Source organism: Mauremys mutica, chromosome 3, assembly GCF_020497125.1.
Source record: "Mauremys mutica isolate MM-2020 ecotype Southern chromosome 3, ASM2049712v1, whole genome shotgun sequence".
Lineage (NCBI taxonomy): Eukaryota > Metazoa > Chordata > Testudines > Geoemydidae > Mauremys > Mauremys mutica.
The window spans coordinates 89,572,217-89,597,584 of NC_059074.1; the positions used below are offsets into that span (position 1 = coordinate 89,572,217).

General features: G+C 41.2%; 1 protein-coding gene across 2 annotated transcripts; it reads left to right on the forward strand.

Moving 5' to 3' along the window:
• The first annotated feature begins 2,823 nt into the window (after positions 1-2,823).
• LOC123365919 (amine sulfotransferase-like) lies at positions 2,824-24,582 on the forward strand. 2 transcript variants are annotated; one of them, XM_045008952.1, is made up of 7 exons: positions 2,824-2,930; positions 9,300-9,470; positions 14,356-14,564; positions 15,391-15,517; positions 17,393-17,487; positions 20,065-20,242; positions 22,642-24,582. In XM_045008952.1, exons 2-7 carry the CDS (start codon positions 9,329-9,331, stop codon positions 22,764-22,766), a joined length of 876 nt encoding a protein of 291 aa, XP_044864887.1. In that variant the 5' UTR covers positions 2,824-2,930; positions 9,300-9,328; the 3' UTR covers positions 22,767-24,582. The 2 variants fall into 2 exon arrangements, with proteins under 2 accessions (XP_044864887.1, XP_044864888.1); XM_045008953.1 differs by lacking the exon at positions 2,824-2,930 and adding an exon at positions 5,477-5,646.
• Positions 24,583-25,368: the final 786 nt, after the last annotated feature.

Below are 25,368 nucleotides of genomic sequence, written 5' to 3' on the forward strand. Positions count from 1 at the left end.
ATAACTAATACACGTTTACTGGCAACACAGAATGGTACTTTCACCTAGCACAACATATTTACAGTTTTATGTCCTGGATTGTTCACTTCTCGATAATATTTTTCATCATTTTTGATGGATTAGTGATCACAAACCTATAATTAAATTGATAATAGATTCTATGGCCAGAAGGGAGCTGTGGTTATCTAGTCCAGTGTTTATTAATGACCTGTCTGTGGACCAGTGCCAGTCCATGGCAGCCTCCTTGGTAGTCCCTGAGATTTCCCAGATGCAGAATACTAATATTTAAAATGTAAAGGATTTTTGGACTTGCATTTTACATCACTCTATTCTTTCAAATATTTCTCAACATTAAAAAATAATAAATAAATAAATGATCTGGGTTGCCATGGTGCTGATATGCAAAGCATGTTCGCGTGCATTTGTTGGAAGGAAGTCAACAGAAAGCTGTGAGCAAAACGTAAGCTCTACTACAATTACTTAGCTAAATCATACAATGTCATTGTCAAAGCAGTTCTTGGCAACGATTTTTCAGAACTGTGGTTCCTGGAGCAAGCGGGGCCAGCAGGGGGGAGAAAGGATGACCCTGCCAGATGACTGGTGCCTCCCCATACTGGGGGGGCATCCGCTAATGGGGTGGACACATGACCTCCCCACATGTCTCCTCCCTGTTCTGCCCACAGATTGGGATCCCCATGCTCGCTCTGTCCTCCTACTGTACTACCTCCCCTGGCACGTTTAGCTGCTCTCCCTGGCAGCCAGGCCTGGGTGGGGAGCAGGACAGAGCCACTCCCAGTCGCTGCTCCATGCAGCATGGCCAGCTGCTTGGGAGAGAGCCTGGTTGGGAAGTGGTGGCAGTGGCGGCCTGTTCCCTGTCCGGGCTCAGCTTCCAGGAACAGGGGCTGATATCAAAGACTTCCTGGAGAAAGGCAAAGAACATTTTATTCACAAAGGTAATGCAGAAGCAATCAAATATATTAAACAAACGCACAACTGCAGATAGCAGAGACAGGATTTCACCACTGGAGTTCTTGGCTCTCAGCCCCATGCTTAAATTAGCTGACCAGACTTCCTGCCCATCCATCTGGTAGCATTCTGCTACAAGGACAGTTGTACCTTACTGGTGAATTATAAATACATTACACAGACGAAGCCAAATATATTCTGTTTCTGATTGTGAAACAAATACTGATGTAGGACGGGGGTAATTCACAGACTTTGACATCTGACTGCTCCTCATGCTTCTTATGAGACAAACCTTGTTGCTTTTTAGTGGAATGGTACCTGCCAACAAAAGTCTCAAAATATATTTTAATTTTTTTAAAAATCCCTAATTATGATTGCTAACACAGTTAACAATAGAGGACAAAAAGCATCTACTAAACTGCACAAATATAGGAAGGTGCAATTGTGATTTTAAACAATGCACACTGTATGATGTGTGTCATTTATGGGACCCACTCCTGCAAAATCTTTCAGCCCAGTGGGTTCTGTGTAGGCACAGAGTTCTATCCATGCAGAGAAACTCACAAAAATAAAATCTTACCAACATTTTTGTGCGAAACCTGTCCACAGAAGGATACACCAATCTTCCAGTAAACAACATTCAGGATTGGCAGAACTTTGTATTTTGATCATTTTGATGGAAAATATCAATTTTTTTTTTTATCAGTTTACATTTTCAGTTGTGGGAAATCATGGGGCAAGGCCATGACAATTGTGTAATGTACGTAGACATTGAGATTAAAAATGTTAAAGCTTTATAACTGTTAAAATACAATTTGTCAACCTAACATCAAAATATACAAACATCCTTAAATCAAACTCTAAGAAATTATTAAGTAGCATCTAATCATTCCAAACCCAATACTGGATTGTATAGGACATATAGCTGAAATGAGGCAGCTTTAACAATCTAATCTATGGGGATATTTGGGGTATTGCCTAACAAAAAGCATTGCAGCTTTGTTCTCTGTTTTTGTATAGGTCAGCAACACTTGCATACAAAAATCATTTTAAATGTTGCCATGTCTGTAGCAAAATGACCAAATGGCAGACAATTCTTGACTTACTGACTTTTTTGTTGTTGTGGCAGCAATGAAAGAACAAATCAAGTCTGGAGATTTTCATGGGAAGTTGGAGAGATGTGCTATGTGCATATTTCACAGAGCGCACCGGTATGTGTGGTGTGTGCACGTCACATCATGTAATAAACTGGGAAATGTGTATTGGAGCCCATAGAAGTGGTCAGTCCATTAATGGCTAAGGGCTTATTACTACTAGCTTGTTGAGGTGCTCCATTAGTGCCAGGGGACAAGGCTCCTGCTTTTAGTGTTGAAGGTCTTAGGTTCAAATGGTGGTGATAAACCAGGCAGGTGGGTTATTACTCTCAGATTCTGTGTGGCTCCATATAAATTAAAATGTAATAAAAATGAACTTCACTCAATTTTTTAGCAAAAGCTTTATATGTTAATACAAACTCAGTATGGTATATCCACCCATTTTTTCTCTTTACTAAACTACCTGAAAGTAGGTGAACACATATTACAAAACTGTGGTTAGATCATTTTTAACTAAGGTTCATCAAGGATTAAAACAGCTTTTTCTTACTCCTGTCCATTTCTGCTGTTGCCCTTTGGAGGTGTTGCTGGTGAGAAAAGTTGGAATGAAAGTGAAAACTACTATGCTGTCATTTAAATAATGTTTGCTACTGAGATGTTTAATTCAGACATATAAGTGGAATTTGAGACACATTCATTACTGATTAAAAGAAGAAAGGATAATGAAATCATGAAACTCCAATCAGGTTGTGCACCAGCTGATCTGGAAGTAGTATAAATATTTGCCAGTTTTTAGGACTGAATATCAACCTTGTTTATTCGGGTGGCAGCAAGGAGTGTGGATGTGTGTCAGGAGAAAGAGAAGAGAAGGTAAATATTATACTGTAAGATAATGCTACTGAAGTCTTTGGTGGTAAATTTGTGACTGACCAGAGTATTTTATATGATTGAGTGAAGGTGGATTGGAAGCAATGAAACTATTTTTCCATTACTGCCCTCTGGTAATTAGTTGAGGGGCATGGAATCTGTTCCTGAATTTACTGTATTTTATTTTTGTGACCATTCAGCAAAGTGTTGTCAAGGAGCTGACTAATGAAAATAAATGTAATTTAAACCATTATGGTGTTTACAGTATCAGCATAATGGGGCTTTTAATTTGTAATTGAGTCAGCATTCAGCTTTGGTCAGTCTGAGCCACACTGGCATTTCTCATCTCTACTGTCTGCTTGTCTGTATCAGCACTTTTTGTATAGTTCCTGCTGTAGCAGCAGGGTTCATGGAGAAATGCTTGTTTCTACAAGTGCAGTTACTGCACCTAGTTGGCCTGCATGCCTATCTATATAACCATGCTGGAATTTGAGATTTCTAGGATGGTTTTATAACTCTTCTCCTCCCAGGACCGGTGCAAGGATGTTTTGCGCCCTAGACGAAACTTCCACCTTGCACCCTCCCCCGCCCCGTGCCCCCACCCTGAAGTGCCCCTGCCCCCGCAGCAGCTTCCCCACTCCGCCCTGAGGCGCCTCCCTTGCGGCAGCTCCCCATCCCCATCCTTCACCCTGAAGGACCCCCCAACACCAGCTCACCCCTGCTCCGCGCACGAGCACCCCGTGGCTGCTTCACTTCTCCCGCATCTCCTAAGCTGATTGGCGCCACAAGCCTGGGAGGTGGGAGAAGTGAAGCAGCTCACCCCTGCCCCACCTCCTCCCTGAGCACACCGTGGCCGCTTCACTTCTCCCGCCTCCCAGGCTTGCGGCGCCTAGTGCTTGGGGAGGAGGCGGGGCAGGGGTGAGCTGGGGCGGGGAGTTCCCCTGCATGCCGCTCCCCCTCCCTTACTTGCTGCAGGCGGCCCTCCCCACGCTCCCCTGCCCCAGCTCCCTCCGCCTAAATGCCGGCGGCGACCGAAGATCCAGCCGCCGCGGTTGCTGCCGAAGAAAATGGCGCCCCCCAAATGCCAGTGCCCTAGGCGACCGTCTAGGTCGCCTAAATGGTTGCACCGGCCCTGTCTCCTCCTACATATGGGTGACCATTTTCGAGCAGTCCTTTTGCAGTGTTCATCAAACTGAAATCTTCTATAGATCTTGTAGTGCAACCTGAAGGGTAAAAGGAAGTTGTGTAAGTCTTTTCAAAGTTGAAAAAATAATAAAATTGGCAAGGTGGCTGATTGCTATAACAAAGTAAGAAGGAGAGAATCTTCAAGATGAGTGCAGCCCTGCTGGGTGAGAGCATATCATTGTTTTGTTTTCCAGCGTAAGTACTAGGTTTGGTTTGTCATGTGACTCAAGTATTTTATCATACGGTACTATCCTATGGACACATTTATTTCTAAAAACAAACTACAAAAACAAAACAATCATTTCTCAGCGTGATTTAAAAGCTCCATTACTTAGCAGGGAGATCAGCAGATTCATTTGACAAAACTAAAAATGTAAGCTCAAGGGGAACATTTTCTGAGGCCCCAAGGAGGAAGGGTTCTCTGGAGATTGCATATTGGTATGTTTCTGTTTCTAAAGTGCACTGGGTCACAATGGGAAGCAAAATGATAAACTCCCCAAGTCTGGCTCTTACACCAGTAGACAAAGTTGGTCAAACTTCTCCCCCCTCCACCACTCCTACCCCCAACTCCATTTTCTTGCTGCTCAATCTTTTGTTTCCCAGCTTGGCAACTTTGATCTGAGTTTCAAGAGAAATGAGAGAGTTCTCAGATTTTTTTTCTCCAGATGAACCTCTAGTCTATTAGAAGTAGTATAGATCATGGATTGCTATGGACCTTGTCAGATGGAATATTACTAAATTACTTATGCTATTCAAAGGGGTAGGGGAAATGTGAGTATAGAAGAATTGCAACAATTCCTGCTCAGAAAGTCCTTCTTTTGCAATATATTCTAATCTGATACTTTTCCTGAAATATTTCAATATTCAATGAAACTGAATTTTGTCTTGCTGATACAAAAAATATGGTTCTTATTAATAACAATGATCTGCATTTTTTAATTTACATTTTATTGAATTTGTTTTTTACAAAATTAAGGGGAGAACAAGCAAACCAACAACAGCAAAAGTAAAGGAATGGAAAGGAAGGGGGCAGGGAGAAGAGTATTCTGCATCTCTGCAGACAGCTGAAAGTGCTGATGGAAAGAGCTTGGAGTCCTACAAAGTTGGTCGAAGGCCCAAACAGCAATGGGGCTCATGGGAAGCAATTTGCAGCTGTCATTTGCTGAGCAGAGCTCAGCCAGCAGGCAGTCAATGTCAGGCCAAACACATTGTACACAACCTGGGAGGGCACAAATTATTTTTCACATAAATACTGGAATTTTACAAAGTTTCAAGAAGCCATACAGGAGATGACTTTTTTTCCTCATTGGATGATAGGGTACATGACTCGTAACCTGGTTGGACATTTCAACTCTTTGCCAGAAGCATGGGTCACTTTCTGATAGGCACAAAGCGGCGTTGCCAATAAAAGGAACCAGGTCACACTGCCCAGCAGAAAAGAGAGAAAATGCTCTGTGTTGTTCAACTTATTGCTCCCTGAAGCTGAAACATCTGGATGAGAGTTTGAGCGGCCAATGAGAGCACCACCTGCCTGGTAACAAGTGAAATCTTGTCAAGTGTCCTAATAAACTTAAAACCAATGAGGAGTCCTTGTGGCACCTTAGAGAATAATGAATTTATTTGGGCATAAGATTTCATGGGCTATAACCCACTTCATTAGATGTGTGATTTCATGGGTTATAGCCCATGAAAGCTTATGCCCAAATAAACTTGTTAGTGTCTATGGTGCCACAAGGACTCCTCATTGTTTTTACTGATACAGACTAACATAGCTACTACTCTGAAACCTAATAAACTTTCCTTTTTAAAGTCCTTTCTAAGGAGACAGCAGCAAAATCTGTAACAAGAATAGGACTACAGCTGTTACAATACCTTGAGTGAATCACCTGAATTTCCTATCTCAGGAAAACAATCACTGCAATTGTGAATCTGAGCTGGAGAAATCACCTCTATGCCAGTTCCAATTGATAAGTACCTGAATTTTATACATGTATTGCTTACTCCTGTGATAGCTTGATTATGTTAAGCTAAATGCTTCTCAGAAAGAACTTACCTGAGTTAAAACCCTCTGAAGAACTCAAATGTATGATGTGAACCTTTATTTTACTAACAAGTTTACTCTCAGTTGTCTAGAAATTACACTAAATCAATAAGTAATTGAGCAAGCAAGGTTAATGAAAACTAAGTCTAATAACGTTTGTAAGAGGAAACTATTCTTCCTCATACCAAACGTTACTGTGAAATCCTTACCCCTGAGTGTTTCAAAGGGTTCGGCCTAAAAAAATCAGATTTTGTTGTCAAGAGAATTGATCGCTCCTCAGACAAAAAGAGGAAGTGTTGTATTTGCTGGGTAAATCTTTGGTTAAAGTGGCATGAAAGTTGAGCTTAAATTTCAGAAAAATTAGAGTCGCTTCAGAATTATTACATTATAGACTCATAGACTTTAAGGTCAGAAGGGACCTTTATGATCATCTAGTCTGACCTCCTCCACGACACAGGCCCCAGAATCTCACCCACCCACTTCTGTAACAAACCCCTAACCTATGTCTGAGTTACTGAAGTCCTCAAATCATGGTTTAAAGACCTCAAGGTGCAGAGAATCCTCCAGCAAGTGACCCGTGCCCCGCGCTGCAGAGGAAGGCGAAAAACCCCCAGGGCCTCTGCCAATCTGCCCTGGAGAAAAATTCCTTCCCGACCCCAAATATGGTGATCAGTTAAACCCTGAGCATGTGGGCAAGACTCACCAGCCAGCACCCAGGAAAGAATTCTCTGTAGTAACTCAGATCCCACCCCATCTAACATCCCATCACAGGCTATTGGGCATATTTACCTGCTAATAACCAAAGATCAATTAATTGCCAAAAGAAGGCTATCCCATTATACCATCCCCTCCATAAACTTATCAAGCTTAGTCTTGAAGCCAGATATGTCTTTTTTTTCCCCACTACTCCCCTTGGAAGGCTGTTCCAGAACTTCACTCCTCTAATGGTTAGAAACCTTCGTCTAATTTCAAGTCTAAACTTCCTAATGTCCAGTTTATATTCATTTGTTCTTGTGTCCACATTGGTGCTGAGCTTAAATTCCTCTCCCTCCCTGATATTCATCCCTCTGATACATTTATAAAGGGCAAAATGTTTTGGATTTAATTTGTGCTAGTCTTGTGTGTGTAAGTGACAAAGGTTGGCAATGAGTATTACCTGAGCAAGGCACTTCTGAACAGTACTGACATTCTTTAAGAAAGAAGTTGCTTTGTTTAAATCTCCAAATTCTACCATAGAATTGTTTGGTTGAACTCATATGGGCGATCCCATCATTTCATTGGCATATGAACTTGATTGAACTAAATAAGAGACTATGTTTGAGGATCTATAGCTCCATGCTGGTAGCAAAACCACTGAATCATACTACTATAGAACTAGGATAAAAATTGCCTATGTAATAAGATTTTGATAAGACCTTGAATAAACTGTAACCGATTAGTTATTGCTTGAAAATTTTAACAATCTCATGCTGAGATCAATTTCTGAAGTTGTGAACATCTTTATTTTGCCTGTTCACTTTAAAAGCGATTTTAGCTGATCAAAACTCATAAGTTTATAATAATTCTCCAGCCTTTGTTTTAACTAAGGAACACAGATCCAAAAAACCAGCAGGGCCACCCAGAGGGGGGGGCAAAAGGGGCAATTTGCCCCAGGCCCCGAGCCCCACAGGGGCCCCCACCAGAGTTTTTCGGGGCCCCTGGAGCAGGGTCCTTCACTCGCTCCGGGGGGCCCAGAAAACTCTTGCGGGGCCGGGTGCAGGAGCTTCTTCGCTCCCGGTCTTCGCCTGCGGGGGGGTCCTTCTGCTCCGGGGCAGAAGGACCCCCCGCTGGCGAATTACCGCCGAAGACGGAGCGGGACCCACCGCCGAAGTTCAGCTCGGTCTTCGGCGGTAATTCGGTGGCGGGGGGCCCTTCCGTTCCGGGACCTGCCGCTGAAGTGCCCCGAAGACCCGCGGCGGGGGCCCCCCTCCGCCGAATTGCCGCCAAAGACTGGGCTGCACTTCGGCGGCAGGTCCGGCTTCAGCGGTCTTCGGGGCACTTCGGCGGTGGGTCCTGGAACGGAAGGGCCCCCCGCCGCCGAAGACCCCGGGCCCCCGGAATCCTCTGGGCGGCCCTGAAAACCAGTAAAACTTAGGAACAGTAACTAGTTAATTACATTGGTTAAATAATGTATGTCTTGCCTTTCTCACACTTTGGACATGCAATTGCCTCTTTTGAGGCTATTGTGTTGTCTATTGGCTCTGTTTCACATACCTGCTGTTCTTTGTTAGCCATGTCCTACAAAAAAGACATCTATTATTGGGAAGCCTGAGGGGGAGAGATCTGGGTATTAGGTACACTTCATTTGATAAAATAACTACTTGGAGATTTCTTAAAACTTGCTCCATCTCAGACACACATGCTGAAATCCTCTACAGGGTTTTTTACTCCTTCCCATCTCCATCCATGTCCTGAACTCCTCTCTCTTTCCCCCTCTTCCACCTCTGTTGGAAGGGCTGTAGACAACATGCTTCACTGGTACATATGTGGTAACAATGCTACTGAGTTATGTCACAAATCTTATGCAATATAGCAGATGAGGACAAAGTTATCAAAGAAAACGTGAGAAAAAACAAAATTCCTCTCCTTCCATTCCATTTTGCTGAATTTGTTATTGGACAAGAGGAAGAAATCTATTAAATAGGGAAATATGAGCGATAGAGAATCAGTAGCAGAAATAATATGTGAACAAAATTCCAGACACAAAATTAAGTTGAATGCAGCCTGGTTTCTCTGGATGTTCACATAGCCCTTCGAAAGCATTGAGCTCTGGTAAGCTCCTTGAATAGCTCTGATATTTAGTGCCCATTTACATGGATTCTGTACAGTTAGATAATTCTTTTTTTAAAAAGTTTGTGTATAACAACACTAGATACCTTGTACCAGTAACTAACCTGGAGAAACATAACACACCACTTTTTCCTGGGAACAATATTCTAGTCTCATACCAGTCCCTAAACATGCCATTTTTATGCTATCATTCAATTTGCTGGTTTTTTTGTTCATTTTGTGATCAGATAGGGAACTGTTTTATGTTGTAGTGAATTTTTTTCTCAAAAGATGACAGCAAAACAAAGGCAATTAAAATTATGTTCTCTTATCTTCAGATTCTTGACATATAAAAGAAACCTTACCAATGGAGCCATCAGAAGAATTTATGTTCAGACATAAAGGATTTTATTTCCTACCAGACTTGGCTAACCCTGAATATATAGATTCATTGGAGCATTTTGTAGTCAGAGACAGTGATGTGTTTGTAGTTACTTTTCCCAAATCAGGTAAGACTGTTATGATTTTCCTAAAGGGAAATAAGCAATCTGAGTTTTGACTGAAACCTTTACTGACCCCCTTCTTACTGAGCACCATTGGGACCTATGTTTGGTGGTAACATTAGTCAGAGCTTTTTTAACTAACTCAAACTGTTTCATCGAACAAAGAAGAGTTTTATATAAAGAAAAATTGATCACAGAACTAAAATGTATTGGTAACATTGGTACAAGTGATCATGACTTGATCACATTTGTTAGGTACAAACAGAATAAGGTCCAGACCAATAATATATATATACTTGGTGCTTCAAAAAAGCCAGTTTCACAAAGCTGAAATTAATTATGAGCCAAATCTGCTGGGAGAAAGAATGTAATTAGAAAAAATGTGAATGATAATTGAGAATTGTGTAAGAACATTTTAATATATGTCCAAAAAGCCACAATAGAGAAGATTATTAAAAACCAACCTGGCGCTCAGGGGAAGTAAAGGCCACTATAAAATATATATAAAATAAATAGAAGAAAAGGGAAATTGATAGTAATGAATATCAATCAGAAGTTAGGATTTGTTGAAAATGAATTAGGGAAGCAAAAGGACACCAGGAGAAGTTTGTGGCCAGCAGAGTTAAGGACAATAAAGTATATTATGAACTAAAAGAATGCTAGCAATGGTATTGGTCTATTACTATATGGAAAGGGTAGGATTGTCAAAAACAATGCAGCAAAGGCAGAAGTGTTCAATACATAAGAACAGAAATACTGGGTCAAACCAATCATCCATCTAGTCAAGTATCGTGTCTGACAGTGGACAGTGTCAGATGCTTCAGAGGGAATGAACAGAATAGGACAATTTTGAGTGATCCGTCCATCCCCGATCACCCAGTTCCTGCTTCCAGCAGTTAGAGATTTAGGATCACAAAGAGTATGGGATTATGTCCCCAATAGCCATTGACGGACCTATTCTCCATGAATTTACCTAATTATTTTCTGAACTCTGTTATACTCTTGGCCTTCACAACATTCCTTGGCATTGAATTGCACAGGTTGACTGTGTTGTATGAAATACTTCCTTTTGTTTGTTTTAAATCTGCTGACAATTAATTAATTTCATTGGGTGACTCCTAGTTCTTTCGTTATGTGAAGGGGTAAATAACACTTACCTATTCACTTTCTCCATACCATTCATGACTTTATAGATCTGTATCGGATCCTTCCTCTGTCATCTCTTTTCTAAGCTGAACACCTGTGCTATTTACCTCTCTTCATTGTGAAAACTGACCATTTAGTCCTACCCTTTGTTTCCTATCTTTAACCAGTTACTGATCCATGAGAGGACTTCCCTCTTATAGCATGACTGCTTACTTTGCTTCAGAGTCTTTACTGTGGGACCTTGTCAAAAGCTTTCTGAAAGTCCAAGTATACTATATCGACTAGATCACCTTTGTCCACATTTGGTGATCCCCCCCACCCCCAAAGAATTCTACTAGATTGGTGAGGCATGATTTCCCCTTTACAACAGCCATGCTGACTCTTCCACAACATATTTTGTTTATCTATATGTCTGATAATTTTGTTCTTTACTATAATTTGAACCAGTTTACCTGGTACTAAAGTCACCTCTAGAGCCATTTTAAAAAAAATGATGTTACATTAGGTATCCTTCAGTCATCTGGTACAGAGGCTGATTTAAGCTTATAGTGTGTGTATATATACCTTACATATAGATATATAGTAGTTCTGCAATTTCATATTTGAGTTCCTTCAGTGCTCTTGAGTGAATATCTTCTAGCCCTGGTGACTTATTACTGTTTAATTAATCAACTTGTTCCAAAACCTCCTCTCCTGACACCTCAAACTGAGACAGTTCCTCAAATTGGTCACCTAAAAAGAATGACTCAGGTGTGGGGATCTCCCCCACAGCTTCTGCAGTGAAGACTGATGCAAAGAATTCATTTCACTTCTCTGCAACTACCTTGTCTTCTTCGAGGGCTCCTTTTAAACCTCAATCATCCAATGACCCCTTTGACTGTTTGGCAGGCTTCCTGCTTATTTTGTACTTTATAAAAAAAAAAAAGTGGTTAGTTTTTGTGCCATTAGTTGCTCTTCAAATTCTTTCTTAGCCCACTTTATTATAATTTTACACTTGACTTGCCAGAATTTATGCTTGTTTCTATTTTCCTCACTAGGATTTGACTTCCAGTTTTTAAAGGATGACTTTTGGCCGCTAACCACCTTTTTTACTCTGTCTATCCATGGTGTCATTTTTGTTTTGGTTATTTTCTTGGATTTGTGTGGTGTGGTTTTTTTTGTTTGTTTGTTTTAAATTTGGGGTATACTATTAGTGTGAGCTGCTATTATGGTGTTTTTAAATAGTCTCCAGGCAGTTTGTAGGCACTGGATTCCTGTTACTGTTCCTTTTAATTTCCATTTAACTAGCATCCTCATTTTTGTGTAGTTCTTTTTTAAGTTAAATGCTACTGTGATGGGTTTCTTTGGCCTCTTCCCTCCTACAAGAATATTACATTTAATTACACTTCTTTTCTGTATGTGGGGGAAACACCAGATAATAAAGTCATATCATATAATGATGGTGAAATAGTTTCCATTCCAATAGTAAATCAGAAGAGTGTTACACAGCAGCTACTAAACTTAAAGATTTTTAAGTCATCAGGTCTAGATAACATGCCTCAATGAGTTTTAATAGAGCTGGCTGAATAGCTTGCTAGACCATTAATATTGCTTTTTAATAACTTCTAGAGGATTGGACGAAAGAAAATGTTGTGCCAATATTTTAAAAGAGTGACAGGGACAAGCCAAATAATTACAGGCCTGTCACTCTGACATGGATACCAGGCAAAATAATGGAACAGCTGATACAGGTCTTGATTAATAAAGAATTAAAGGAAGGTGATATAATTAATGCCAGTCAATATGGGTTTGCAGAAAATAGATCCTGCCAAACTAACTTATCTTTTGTTGATGAGATTAAAAGTTTGGTTGACAAAGGTAATAGTATTGATGTAATTTCTGTAAGGCATTTGACATGGTACCGCAGGATATTTTGATTTTTTTTTTTTTAAACTACAGTGTTACAAAATTAACAGAGCACATATTAAATGGTCTAAAAACTAGCTATTTGACAAGTCTCAGAATGTACCTGTAAATGAGAAATAATCATTGAATGGATATGTTTCTAATGAAGTCCCACAGACATTGGTTTTTGGCCCTATGCTATTTAACATTTTGATCAATGTCCTGGAAGAAATCATAAAATCATCACTGATAAAGGTTGCAGATGACACAAAGACTGGGGGAGTGATTAAAAAATTAAGAGGACAGATCACTGATACAGAACGATTTGGTAAGCTGGACTCGAACATATAATGTCTTTTAATATAGCCAACACCAGGGGCAGCTCTAGGTATTTTGCCGCCCCAACCACAGCAGGCAGGCTGCCCTTGGCGGCTTGCCTGTGGGAGGTCCCCGGTCCCGCGGATTCGGCGGCATGCCTGCGGGAGGTCCGCCGAAGCCGTGGGACCAGCGGACCCTCCTCAGGCATGCCGCCGAAGGCAACCTGCCTGCCGCCCTCGCGGCGACCGGCAGAGCGCCCCCTGCAGCTTGCCGCCCCAGGAATGCACTTGGCATGCTGGTGCCTGGAGCCGCCCCTGGCCAACACTAAAGTTATGCATCTAGGAACAAAGAATGTAGGCCATACTTATGGCCTGGGATACTCTATCCCAATGGTTCTCAAACTTTTGTACTGGTGACCTCTTTCACATAGCAAGCCTCTGAATGTGACCTCCACTTATAAATTAAAAACACTTTTTAATATATTAAACACCAGCATAAATGCTGGAAGCAAAGCAGGGTTTGGGGTGGAGGCTAACAGCTCATGTCCCCCCCCTCCCCCATGTAATAACTTCATGACCCCCTGAGGGGTCCTGACCCCCAGTTTGAGAACCCCTGCTCTACTTTGTTCTCCATCATGACCACCAAATCTCTCAGAGTCACTGCTTCACAAAGTGAACATGCGTTCCCATGGATCCTGCAGTAGGACTGGGGCTCTTCCACTTCACGGATGAAGTAGGGGCCCTTGGAGACTCTTGCAGCAAAAGTATACAGGGTGGTTTGGGTAACGCCAGTGGATCTACCACCACCCCTGATCATTCCCCTTCAGGCATGACATTGTCTATTCTATTGTATTTTATTCTACACAGGTTCTTATACCATGCTTATCACTGTAGTATCTGAGAGCCTTCTAGTACTGCATAAGTAATGTGATTAACTTCTGTCATATGTTGTTTGTTCTCTTCGCCTCAACAATAGGATTTGTTAGTAGCTTTGCTCTGCAGCCCAGGATTAGGTTATTTCCCTGTTCCCCCAGGAACCATTCACATCTCTCTTGTGCCCCACACATCTACTTCAGCTGTGTGCTAGGGACCAGATTTGGCTCCAAGTGTGTAGTTGTATAAATTGCTCCATTATAGTTCACAACACTCTGTAGGAGCCATAGAAACAAAAGAGCCATTTCTAACACTCTTTTAACAGGAGGTTTCCAGGGCCCATTTCATGATCAACACAGAAACACAGTGATGAATTTACACTGAGTGGATATCTGAATATATTAGATAAAGATATTTGAAAATTTAGTTACTGATCATCACATATATACAGTAGTAAAATGTACAAAAATTAACAATTCCCTGCTGCACTTATGAATTCTCTAGAGTAAGACAGAGTATTATCTTTAACCTTCAATTGTTGCAAGTATTCATACTTTCTTTAATAATGTAAAACCAGTGTGGCTTTGAAGATATTGTGTTTGTCAGATTATTGCTCTAATTTAAAAAAAAGTCATCAAATCGGTTTCAAATAAGGTTATTTCCTTTCCCAGGAACTGTGTGGATGCAAAATATTTTGAGCTTGATTTATTATGAAGGCCACCGGGATGGAACAGCAAAAACTGAAACAATTGACAGAGTTCCATGGCTAGAGTACAATTTCAATAAAATGGATTATGGCAGTCGTCCATCACCGCGTCTCTTTTCCACTCACCTGCCTTACTATTTAGCTCCAAGAGATCTGAGAAACAAAGGAGCAAAAGTAGGTGATGATATTTTTACAAAGTAATTAAAATTAACCAAGAATATTCATTGCTTTCTCTAATAAATCAGTCCAAATTCTCAGGGCTGGGTTGTCTGCTTCTCTCCAAGAACCCTTCCAAAAGCAACCTTTCTTGAGGGATAGGGGCTCACGTTCCTCCAAGGCCCCATTCCATCTCCCTAGACCCCAGCAAAGTGGCGGGGGGTGGGAGGCAGGAGAAACAAATTCCAGTGCAACCTCAGGACTTCAGTGTCCAGATTCAGTAGAGATCCCATTTTTCATGGAACTGCTGTGCTTGGCCTCTGGGCCAAGCTGCTTCCTCCATTCCATGACTGTTCACCCAAAAGTGGGGGTGATGATCATTGCAGTCTGCATGTTTTCAATGTATATTAGAGACAATGTGAGTGAAGTAATATCTTTTATTGAACAACTTCTGTTGGTGTGGCAAAGACAAGCTTCTAAGCTTTATTACTTCACCCTGCTGTCTTTCTAATATCCTGGGACCAACACAGCTCTAACAATACTGCATAGTCCATGCATATTGTAAGTTAATGGTTTGTGGTGTGTGTAAGCTGTTACATTCTCCATGCAGGGGATGTTTCATGTCTCCTGCACGTTTATACATAAGGAGACTTCTTGCCAAAGATGGGGCAGTGGAATGTGCCACAATGCAGAGGCAGAGAAAGAGAGGTGTGTGTGTGTGTCCCACTGAGCTAACTCTCATGGTGATATCTGACCTCTCCTGCTTGTCCTTAGTCTCAGTGAAGGTTAATGGTATCCCGTTAACGTGGCTGAGATTGCCAGTCTTTTTTTTTTTATCTTGCAGGTTATTTATGTAGCCAGAAACCCTAAGGATGTTGCGGTTTCCTATTTTCATTTTAGCAAGCATGCATTCATATTTGAGAAAGTACCAGATTTTAATATTTTAATGGAGAGGTTTTTATCTGGGAAAGGTAAGGTTTCATTTACAGCTAAAAGGCCAAACCCTGTTCACTGAGCACAGCCTGAATAAAGTATCCATGTCCGTAAATTATACAGAATGTGGTGCTGGTCAGAAGTCTCCCCCTTAGATGGGCTGGGGGGAGAGGCGGTTCTAAGGCTGCAGTGACTGCAGTAGGATCCACAGCTCACTATACAAATTTGGTGCATAAATTAACCAGAGGAGCTGTGTAGTCACACACGAAGCACCAATAAAGTACACATTGCCTGATTTAATTTATCTCAATTAGGTATTCACTCTGACAATTAAGTGCTGAAATAACTGAGATGAGCAGATGCTAATAAACACTGTCCAGAGAAAACAGAAGTAGTAAGATGCTGATCACTTTAGTAGAAATATCCAACTACTGTGCTTAGTCCACAATCCCAAACCACCACCACACCCTCCCAAAAGCCAAAAAGACTCAGCTGTCACCTGTCCAGCTCTTGAATTGTCCCTTAATTATTTCTTACAATGCAGTGTTCTCTCTAATGCAGCCTGTGGTGCAGTGACAATTTAAATTCATAGTAAAATAACTTGTTTGTTAATAAAACCAGGAATAGTTTATATTTAATTCAATAAAAAAAAACTTCCATTTTTTGCTGAAGTTGCTGCAGACTCTCCAGTTTGCTACACTGGAGAGCTGAAGAAACCATGAAGATCCTCGCTTTGGACTTTAAGCCAGGTTGCCACAAAGGACACAGGATATTGGATAACACAGTGGCATTTAATTCTAGGCAGCTCATAAAAATATAATAGAAATTATTATCCAAAAGTAAACTATCCAGATCAGGGATTGGCAACCTCTGGCATGTGGCCCAGCAGGGTAAGCCCCCTAGTGGGCCGGGCTGGTTTTTTTTTACCTGCTACATCCACAGGTTCAGCAGATCGCAGCTCCCACTAGGCTGAGGGACATGCTGGCCACCACTTCCTGCAGCCCCCATTGGCCTGGAGCAGTGAACTATGGCCAGTGGGAGCTGCGATCGGCCAAACCTGCAGACACAGCAGGTAAACAAACCAACCTGGCCTGCCACGGGGCTTACCCTGGCGGGCCACGTGCCAAAGGTTGCCGATCCAAAGCATCAAAGTAAAAATACTGGGTAAAGTACTATTGTATGAGGCCAGTGAAGTCTAAAGGTAAAAGCACAACTTGTTAGCTATGTAGCTGACTGTCTGTAAAACCCAAGTCAGATGTAAACCACAAGGGGGTCTTTGGTGTCCAACTGCCACTTTAGGGGCCTAAACACAAAATTTAGATTCTCACAAGCCCCATTCAGCTGCCATCTAACTCTGTAGGTGCCTAAATTCCCTTGATGCCTAAGTTTCCCCTGGCAAAGTCCCCTAGGAGTCTCCATTTCTACCACTGGCATGTGCACAGGTATCTCAGTCCTGACACATCTGAGCAGCTTGGTTCTTTGCTCATGTGGTAAGCTTCACAAAGTAGGTGGTCCCCTGTCTATCTTGCCCATGGAACCCTATTCACTAGGTATGCTCAGAGGCCACCTTAAAGACCATCTACCATGTCCGGACCCACATGACAGCACAACCAGGAAAGGTGGTTCCTCTCTTTTACTCTATCACGCAGGGGTTAGAGCACTTAGAGGATGTGGGATACCGTGGTTGAAATTCCTGATTTCACACACGTCCTCACCACTGGGTTACGGGGTCTTCTGGGGTGAGACAATTTCCTCAATCTTTCCTGTTGAAGTTTCTACTAGTCTTTAAAGGAGGGACTTGAACAGTCATTCTCAGCCCTGCTTGTGACAGTATTAGGGTGCTAAAGTGTTGATAATTGAACTATTTTGCTCTTAGAGATCATTAACGTTTGATTATTTTTCCCCCTTGTAAGTACTTGCTAGTTCGTGGTTTGATCATGTCAGAGGCTGGTACACCCACAGAGCTGATTACAATATTCTCTTCCTTACTTATGAGGAGCTGAAGAAGGTGAGGCCTGTTGATATCATTATATCTAAACACTAAAGCGGCACAAACTTTGTATCTGTGGGCCAAGGCTGCCTTGCATCCGTTCCTTCTCCCCGGCTCCCAGTGTCCCATTCTTCTATCCCCTTTGTCAGGGACTCTCTGCAACCCCCACCCCCACTCACTCAGTAATGCCAGAAGCTCGGTGTGCCTCACCTCCATTCCCACCCATCCATGCCAGTGCGCTTTGTGCCCCCCTTTCCCACCTCTCTGGTATATCCCTCTCTGTCCCCACACTATGGTTCCCTGAGCATCTTAGTGATGTTGACCTAACTTTTAAGTGTAGGCCAGGCCTAATGCCTCACTTCACTCATCCAGTAAACCAGTCTGATTCTGCCACCTTGCTCACACTCTGACTCGTCATGGATTTCACTGACACTCCTTGAAAAAAATACTTCTCCATGTCAGGGCAGCAGAATCAGGACCATAGGGTGAGATTTTTCCAAAGCACCCAACTGAAAAATGGGAGGTTTCTGAGTTGGCCACAGAACTCTCATTGACTTTCAATAGGAGTTGGGTGTCTCTCATGTAGTCATTTTTGAAAATTCCACCCATAGTCTCTTGGACTGCATATTGTCTGCATTTAACATACAGTGAAATATATGCTATATTATATAATAGTAAAATAAGGAACATCTGCTGAAATAATGAGTAGAGCTCTTTGGGAAAAGAGTCCCCCCCACCCAAATGTGGAAGGCCAAAAATAAAATATTTTTTGTCAAAATTTGTCTTCAAAACTATTATTCCCCCCACACACACACACACACTGCTGAAACCCTAAAACATTCTGTTTTTCTTTAATTATAAAATAACAAACCACACATGACAGCAATTAAAGGCAATTCTAATAATTCCTTTTAAAAGAACAAAACCATTCAATAGAATTTTTTTGAAAAGCTCTAATATTCACACCACCACCACAGAAGTGTAATGTGATGTGAAAGCTGAAAATGGAGAAAAGAAAAGGAATTCTAGAATTTTCTCTCAGTAAATGACTGGCCTGGGGAGTTTGCGCCTACACATGCTTGCAGGGCTTAATGAGCAATACAAGGCAATCAGTGAGTATGGAATACTGCAAGAGTGCAGGGAAGAAGAAAGGGCAAATTGATTCTGACCTTCCCAGTGGAGTCTGTGTGACAACCTGATACCTATGATAAGACAAAGTGGGTGTGTGAGATAATATCCTTTATTGGCTCAATTTCTGTTGGTGAGAGAAACAGCTGTGTAGCTCAAGAGCATGTCTGTCTCTCTCTCTCTCTCTCTCTCTCTCTTCCCACCAGAAGATGGTCCAATAAAAGATTGTACCTCACCCTCTTGTCTCTCTAATATCCTGCTGGAACTGATCCATCTACAACAACGCTGCATATATAATACCTCTGGAGGCAGCCCAGGCAGTCTAATCTACTTTCTAGTGAAGAAAATATGATGAATGTGACAACCGTTGGAGTAGTTAACTTGCTTTATTTCCATTCCTTGTCTGCACAGCAAAAAAGCAGCTACATAACCTGTCCCAGGTGGCATCTTTAAGGGAAAGGAGAGTATTTGCTACATTTTACAGTGTCTCAAACTGTTTTGATCAGAATGCGTTTTCTTCAAAATGAAGTATTTTGTAAAAAAAAAAAAAATTTAGGTCTCCTCTTAATTTTTTTGAGAAACATGTTTTTATGCAACTTTTAATTGAAGCTTTCCATGTACTGAAAACCCAGTTTTCAAAAACTAAAATATTTCAATAACTCTTTTAAAGCTATCTATTTAAAAAAACTTTTAAAAACACAAAACGATCCACTTCAAAGATTCCAAAATGGGAACAATTTCAGCAGTTTGAATTTTTTAGAAATTAGTGTTTCATTTTTCTACCAGCTCAGCTACGTTTGATTCCTTATCAACTTCAGCTAGATCAGCAGAAGTCAAGTTTACACTGCTTTAAGAGGGCCACCCAGGGGATATGTTGGTTGAACTAAATCAATTTAAAACCAGTTTTCCTTTATATTTAAAAGGAAACAAAGCTTAGATGAGTGCACCTCTTAGCTAAATAGGGAGAGACGTGCTGACACTGGCAGGGAGCACATTGAGAATAGCATCAAGACTGATTAACAAAGCAAGGAAAGGCCCTTCCCTTTAAGAGGTCCAACTCCTGAGATGTATCCTTCTACTTCCAAACCACAGCTATGAGACAGACTCTTTGCTCAGAAAATTGTCAGGCTTTATCACATATGTTAGCAATAGTATTCTCACACCCAGAAATGGGCTTGTTCTCTCTTGATAGGCCATGAGGAAGGGTTACCTAAAGAAGAGACTAAGAACTGTTCTTGCTACTCACCTGTCAGGATTTGATGTTGCTGTAGCCAGTGACAGTGAATAAAAATCTTGCCTACGAACAGTGTGATAAGAGGAGCACCTTTCATTCCACGTTCAGTTTCCCACCCTTATTGAAATATCCTATTATCCTCTATTCATTCTCTCTCTCTCTCTCTCTTTTAATTTGGCTCTTTTGCTTTTCTAATTTTGGAAATTGTTAAATTGAAATAATGCTCATTTCAGGATCTCAGAAGTGCTGTGCTGAAAATTTGTGACTTCTTAGGAAAACAGCTGACTGAAAAGGAGTTGAATGTTGTTGTGGAGAAGGCTGTATTTGATAACATGAAATCTGATCCCAGGTCAAACTACGAGGACAAGACATGTATCTTGGAGAAAGGCAGAGACAATTTTCTTCGCAGAGGTAAGGTGGAAGCAGCCACTTGAATTAAATGCTTGTAACTGCAGATCCCGGCACAAGATGTGTTGAAGCTAGCTGGCTAAGACTTCCAATGACAAACAAAACTTTCTGTCCCTAGGTAACGATTGGCTTTGTGGCATTAACGTTTGGGAAACAAAGCCCTGCTCACAAAGGCAGGGGAAAAAATATGCATTATTTTGCTTGGTGCAACACATAAGTGTTTGTTTGCAGAGCAGATCAGGGACAACAAATAGTAAAGTTTGAATGAAGAAAAAAGTCAACATTTCAAAAAACTGAAAAATTCACTTCATACCATCTATAAAAGTTTAGCTGAAACCCCCCCCCCCCCCAAAAACCCACAAACCTTAAAATCTGTCAAGTATCAGGGGGTAGCTGTGTTACTTTGCATCCACAAAAACAACAAGGAGTCCGGTGGCACCTTAAAGACTAACAGATTTATTTGGGCATAAGCTTTCATGGGTAAAAAGCCCACTTCTTCAGATGCATGGTGTGAAAGTTACAGATGCAGACATTGTTATACTGACACATGAAGAGAAGGGAGTTACCTCCCAAGTGGAGAACCAGTGTTGACAGGGCCAATACAATCAGGGTGGATGTAGTTCACTCCCAATAATTGATGAGAAGGTGTCAATTCTATGAGAGGAAAAGTTGCCTTTGTAGTGAGCCAGCTACTCCCAGTCCCTATTCAAGCCCAAATTAATGGTGTTAAATTTGCAAATAAATTTTAGTTCTGCTGTTTCTCTTTGAAGTCTGTTTCTGAAGTTTTTTTGTTCAAGAATAGTGACTTTTAAATCTGTTATAGAATGGCCAGGGAGATAGTAGGTGAACACTTCAGGCTTTTGTATGTTACCATTCCTGATGTCCAATATGTGTCCATTTATTTTTTTACATAGGGACTGTCCGGTTTGGCCAATATACATGGCAGAGGGGCATTGCTGGCACGTGATGGCATATATCACATTAGTAGATGTGCAGGTGAATGAGTCCCTGATGGTGTGGCTGATGTGGTTGGGTCCTCTGATGTTGCTAGAGTAGATATGAGGACAGATTAGGCAACAGGGTTTGTTATAGGGTTTGGTTCCTGGGTTAGTGTTTCTGTAGAGTGGTGTGTAGTTGCTGGTGTGTATTTGCTTCAGGTTGGGGGGCTGTTAATTATTGGGAGTGAACTACATCCACCCTGATTGTAATGGCCCTGTCAACACTGGTAACTCCCTTCTCTTCATGTGTCAGTATAACAATGTCTGTATCTGTAATTTCCACTCCATGCATCTGAAGAAGTGGGTTTTTTACCCATGAAAGCTTATGCCCAAATAAATCTGTTAGTCTTTAAGGTGCTACTGGACTCCTTGTTGTTTTCTTAAAATCTGTGAACACTAGGAGAAAATGAAAGTCTACTGCTTCTGTGCAGCTTCATAAATGGTGAGACAAATCAGTTCAGATGCACTACAGCTTTCAGGGATAATGCGGAGTATGAAATAATCCAATTAAAATCTAAAACGATTCTCGTGCCTGAAAGGAGGAGTTGAGTTTTTATCATGTTGTATCCTTTATCTTGGAGGTTCTCAATGTGGGATTGTGAATAGATGTTACAGGCTTGTGATGACTCTGTTCTTCTGATATTGATAAATAGGAGGTGATCTTACCTAGAAGGGAATGGAAACAGGTGTCACAGTATGGAAAAGTGGAAAACCACTGCCAAGTGTTAAGTACAGCATTATTTGAAAAGGATGTTCAGAGAAATTCATATTTCTTTTAACAATAACACCTTCCTGTTCCCAATTTCCCCTCTTCCATTTGTGCCAGAAGAAATCGGTACAAGATAGTAACTGAGTTGTATAAAGCTATTGGTGCCTACAACAGAATTGGTGACACTGTCTAGAAATATTGGGTCAAATTTCTGCTATTGCTGTCAAGACATTAGCCCATTAACATTTTCTACAGGGACCCCACTAGATTCTACAAAAAACAAAATCAATTTTCACCAATAGCATGGTTTATCAAAGGGATAGCGTTTTCAGTTAAGGCTCCGGACATCTGTAACGTGCAAGTCACATGATCAAAAGCTTCCACCAGAAGGAATCAGAGGAACACTAACAGGTATGGTGGACAGCACACATAATTCTAAGTTTAAAAACTGGTGTCTGGGCTATATTTCAGCCCCCCCCCACCCCGATCTGGAAATGTACCTTCAAATCCCCAAAGACCTAGAGAGCTACACTTTGGGGAGATGAGGTAGGAATGAAGTGAAAAGGAACTGTTCCCAACTAGCAGCATTCATAGCTTCTTACCTGCTGCACAAGCTTTATTCAGTTTATAATAAAAAGTCCAGGGAGCAGCAGAGCATCTAAGCACGACTTCTCCTTCTCCTCCTTCCATCTCAGGAACTGTTGGAGACTGGAAGAACATAATGACTGTGGCACAAAGTGAAAAGTTCAACAAGGTTTTTAATGAGAAAATGAAAGACCTGCCCTTCAAGTTCATCTGGGATCTTAATGAAGAAATATAGGCTGATTTCCAGTTTGAAAGATGTGAAAGTGGACTGAAAGTCTTGTACAAAATGTTCATATTAAAATCCATAGCTCTGTGCAAGTTCAAGACTTGAAACTAGCATTTTTCCCTAATAATTACATAGATCTACACACTCATCATCACCATGGTATATGTGTATATACAGGAAAGACTTATTTTAAGAGCTTATTTTTAGGCACTATGGCAGATGAGGAGAGATTTGGAGGCCAGGGTAGTAGCCTTATGGAGCAAATCAGTGAAGGGTAATTTGAGTATAAGGGGCAACATGGAAGAAGGCACAGATCGTTGTGTGAGAAACTGACATACAGGCAGATAAGACCTAGTATCACAGCAGCAGTGAAGGAGGAGAAAGAGGAGGGATACAGGAAAGAGAGCAGCTAAGTAGAGAGAGGCACAGTTCTAAAGGGCCATAAAGGGAAGGACAAGCAGAATGAATGACGCCATGAAATGAAAGGAGTTAATGGAATGATTTAAACACAGGATTTATGGGCTAAGAATCATCTGCAAAGAAGATATCAAACTAACCTAATTTTGTATGGGGCTGAGTGGAACAGTGTGCAATTGGGCAGGCATGTACAGTAATCAAGACGAGATAAGAGGGGCCTGAGTGAGATTTCTTGCCATGTACACAGAACAAAGAGGCTAAATCTTAGATGGTGCAGAGCAGTATTTCTCAGCTAGTCACAACCTTTGCGGGGAGGTGGTCACAAAAGGCAATCAGAGGTCTAGACATGTTGAAAATTTTATTATAATTTAAAGCAAAGAAAAATCTCACTGCCTGCACAAGCTTACCCTTGAAGGTCAAGTATTCTCTGTCAACCTCTGGAAAAAACAAACACACATCTTATTATCACCACCAGTACATTTACTATAAGAATAAAAATGTATGGACAAGTTGCATTTCTTTAAACTTCAAATCAGAAGTCTCCAGCCTGAAAAGTTTTAGAGACACTGCCACAGAGGAAGAGGAAGAAAGAGTTAAATATTGTCTGGTGTGAGGAGCAATAGAAAAGGAGGCCAAGACAGTCCCTGGGTTTTAGGCCTAAATCACATGGAAGATTGGGAGTTTATGTTGACTATGCGACAGCCAAGAGGAGATGCTGTAGATACTGGAAAATATGTAGGATAGGATGGAGGGAAACAGACCACTTCCCCCCAACCCCCCAAAGGTTGTGACCTACCTGTCTACACTGCCACTTTACAGCAGTGGAACTTGCAGCACTCAGGGGTGTGTTTTTTTCACACCCCTGAGCACAAAAGCTGAAGTGCTGTAAAGTGGCACTGGAGATAAGGCCTACGTCTTATCTGCCCATATGTCACTTTCTCACACAATGATCTGTGCCCTCTTCCATGTTGCCCCTTACACTCAAATTACCCTTCACTAGATTGCTCCATAAGGCTACTACCCTGGCCTCCAAATCTCTCATCATCTGCCACAGTGCCTAAAAATAAGCTCTTAAAGTAAGTCTTGCCTAGAGAGAGAGAGGCTGCACTATTTTGCTCAGTTCAACATCATAAGTCTCCACAGAATAGAGCTGGGAAATATAGTGACATGTATTGGCAAGTATGTATATATACATACAAGCTCTCTTGAATTGTAACAATCACTTTGTGCCCTTTATGAAAGTTAAGATTTCCCCCCTCAAAATTAAAATCTGTGATCAGTAGGAGAAAACTGAAGGCAATCCTGGGCAATTTCACAAATGGTGAGACAGATCAGCTCAGGTGCCCTATAGCATCCAGGGGTTATTTAGAGCATGATTCCAGTCAAATAAATAAAATTTAAGAAATTATTCTTGTGTCAGATCTCTTATATCTTAGGTTCTCAGTCATGAGTAGATATCAGGGGTTAGCATCCACCCTGCTTTTCCAATACTGCTGAACATGAGAGGGGGTTCCCAATGGATGGGAGTGGGTCCCTGGAATGGAAATGGGAAAGATGGAAAACCACTGTCTTGTATCAAATACAGCACTGGCTGAAAAGGATGTTCAGAGAAGTTCATACTACTTTTAACAATAACTACTTCCTACTCCCAATTTTTCCTCTAACATTTGTGATGGGAAAAAATATCACTACATGATGATAGGAACTGAGCTGGGCTACTGGTGCCTAAAACAGAATTGGTGAAATTATTTAGAAATACTCATTGCAGTCAAAGTTAGATCAAGGATGAATTTGGGCCATTATGATTTTCCATGATGGTACTGCTAGAATCCAGTTTAGACCAACTTGTGTTTAAAAACAAGTGCAGCATTCTCTGATAAGTCTGCTGAAATCTGTAATATGCAAGTCAAGCCAACAAAGGCTTTCACCAGCGACTCAGATGGACAATAATGGATAAGTTTCTAGTTCCATGCATAGTGGATTAGACATACAACTCAAAAAAAAAAAAAGAGACGTGTCTATAGAAGTCTCATAACTTTGTTTAGCTCGTAAAATAAATCCTACCAAAATACATACTATTTCACTGTGGGTATGTCTACATTATGGGATTATTCTGATTTTACAGAAACCGGTTTTTGGAAACAGATTGTATAAAGTCGAGTGCACGCGGCCACACTAAGCACATTAATTTGGC

Coding starts and splice junctions, on each gene's coding strand:
- LOC123365919 (XM_045008952.1), top strand. CDS start 9,329: ATGGAGCCATCAGAAGAATTTATGTTCAGACATAAAGGATTTTATTTC. Junction 15,518..17,392: donor GAGGTTTTTATCTGGGAAAG/GTAAGGTTTCAT, acceptor CCCCCTTGTAAG/TACTTGCTAGTTCGTGGTTT. Junction 17,488..20,064: donor CTTATGAGGAGCTGAAGAAG/GTGAGGCCTGTT, acceptor TGCTCATTTCAG/GATCTCAGAAGTGCTGTGCT.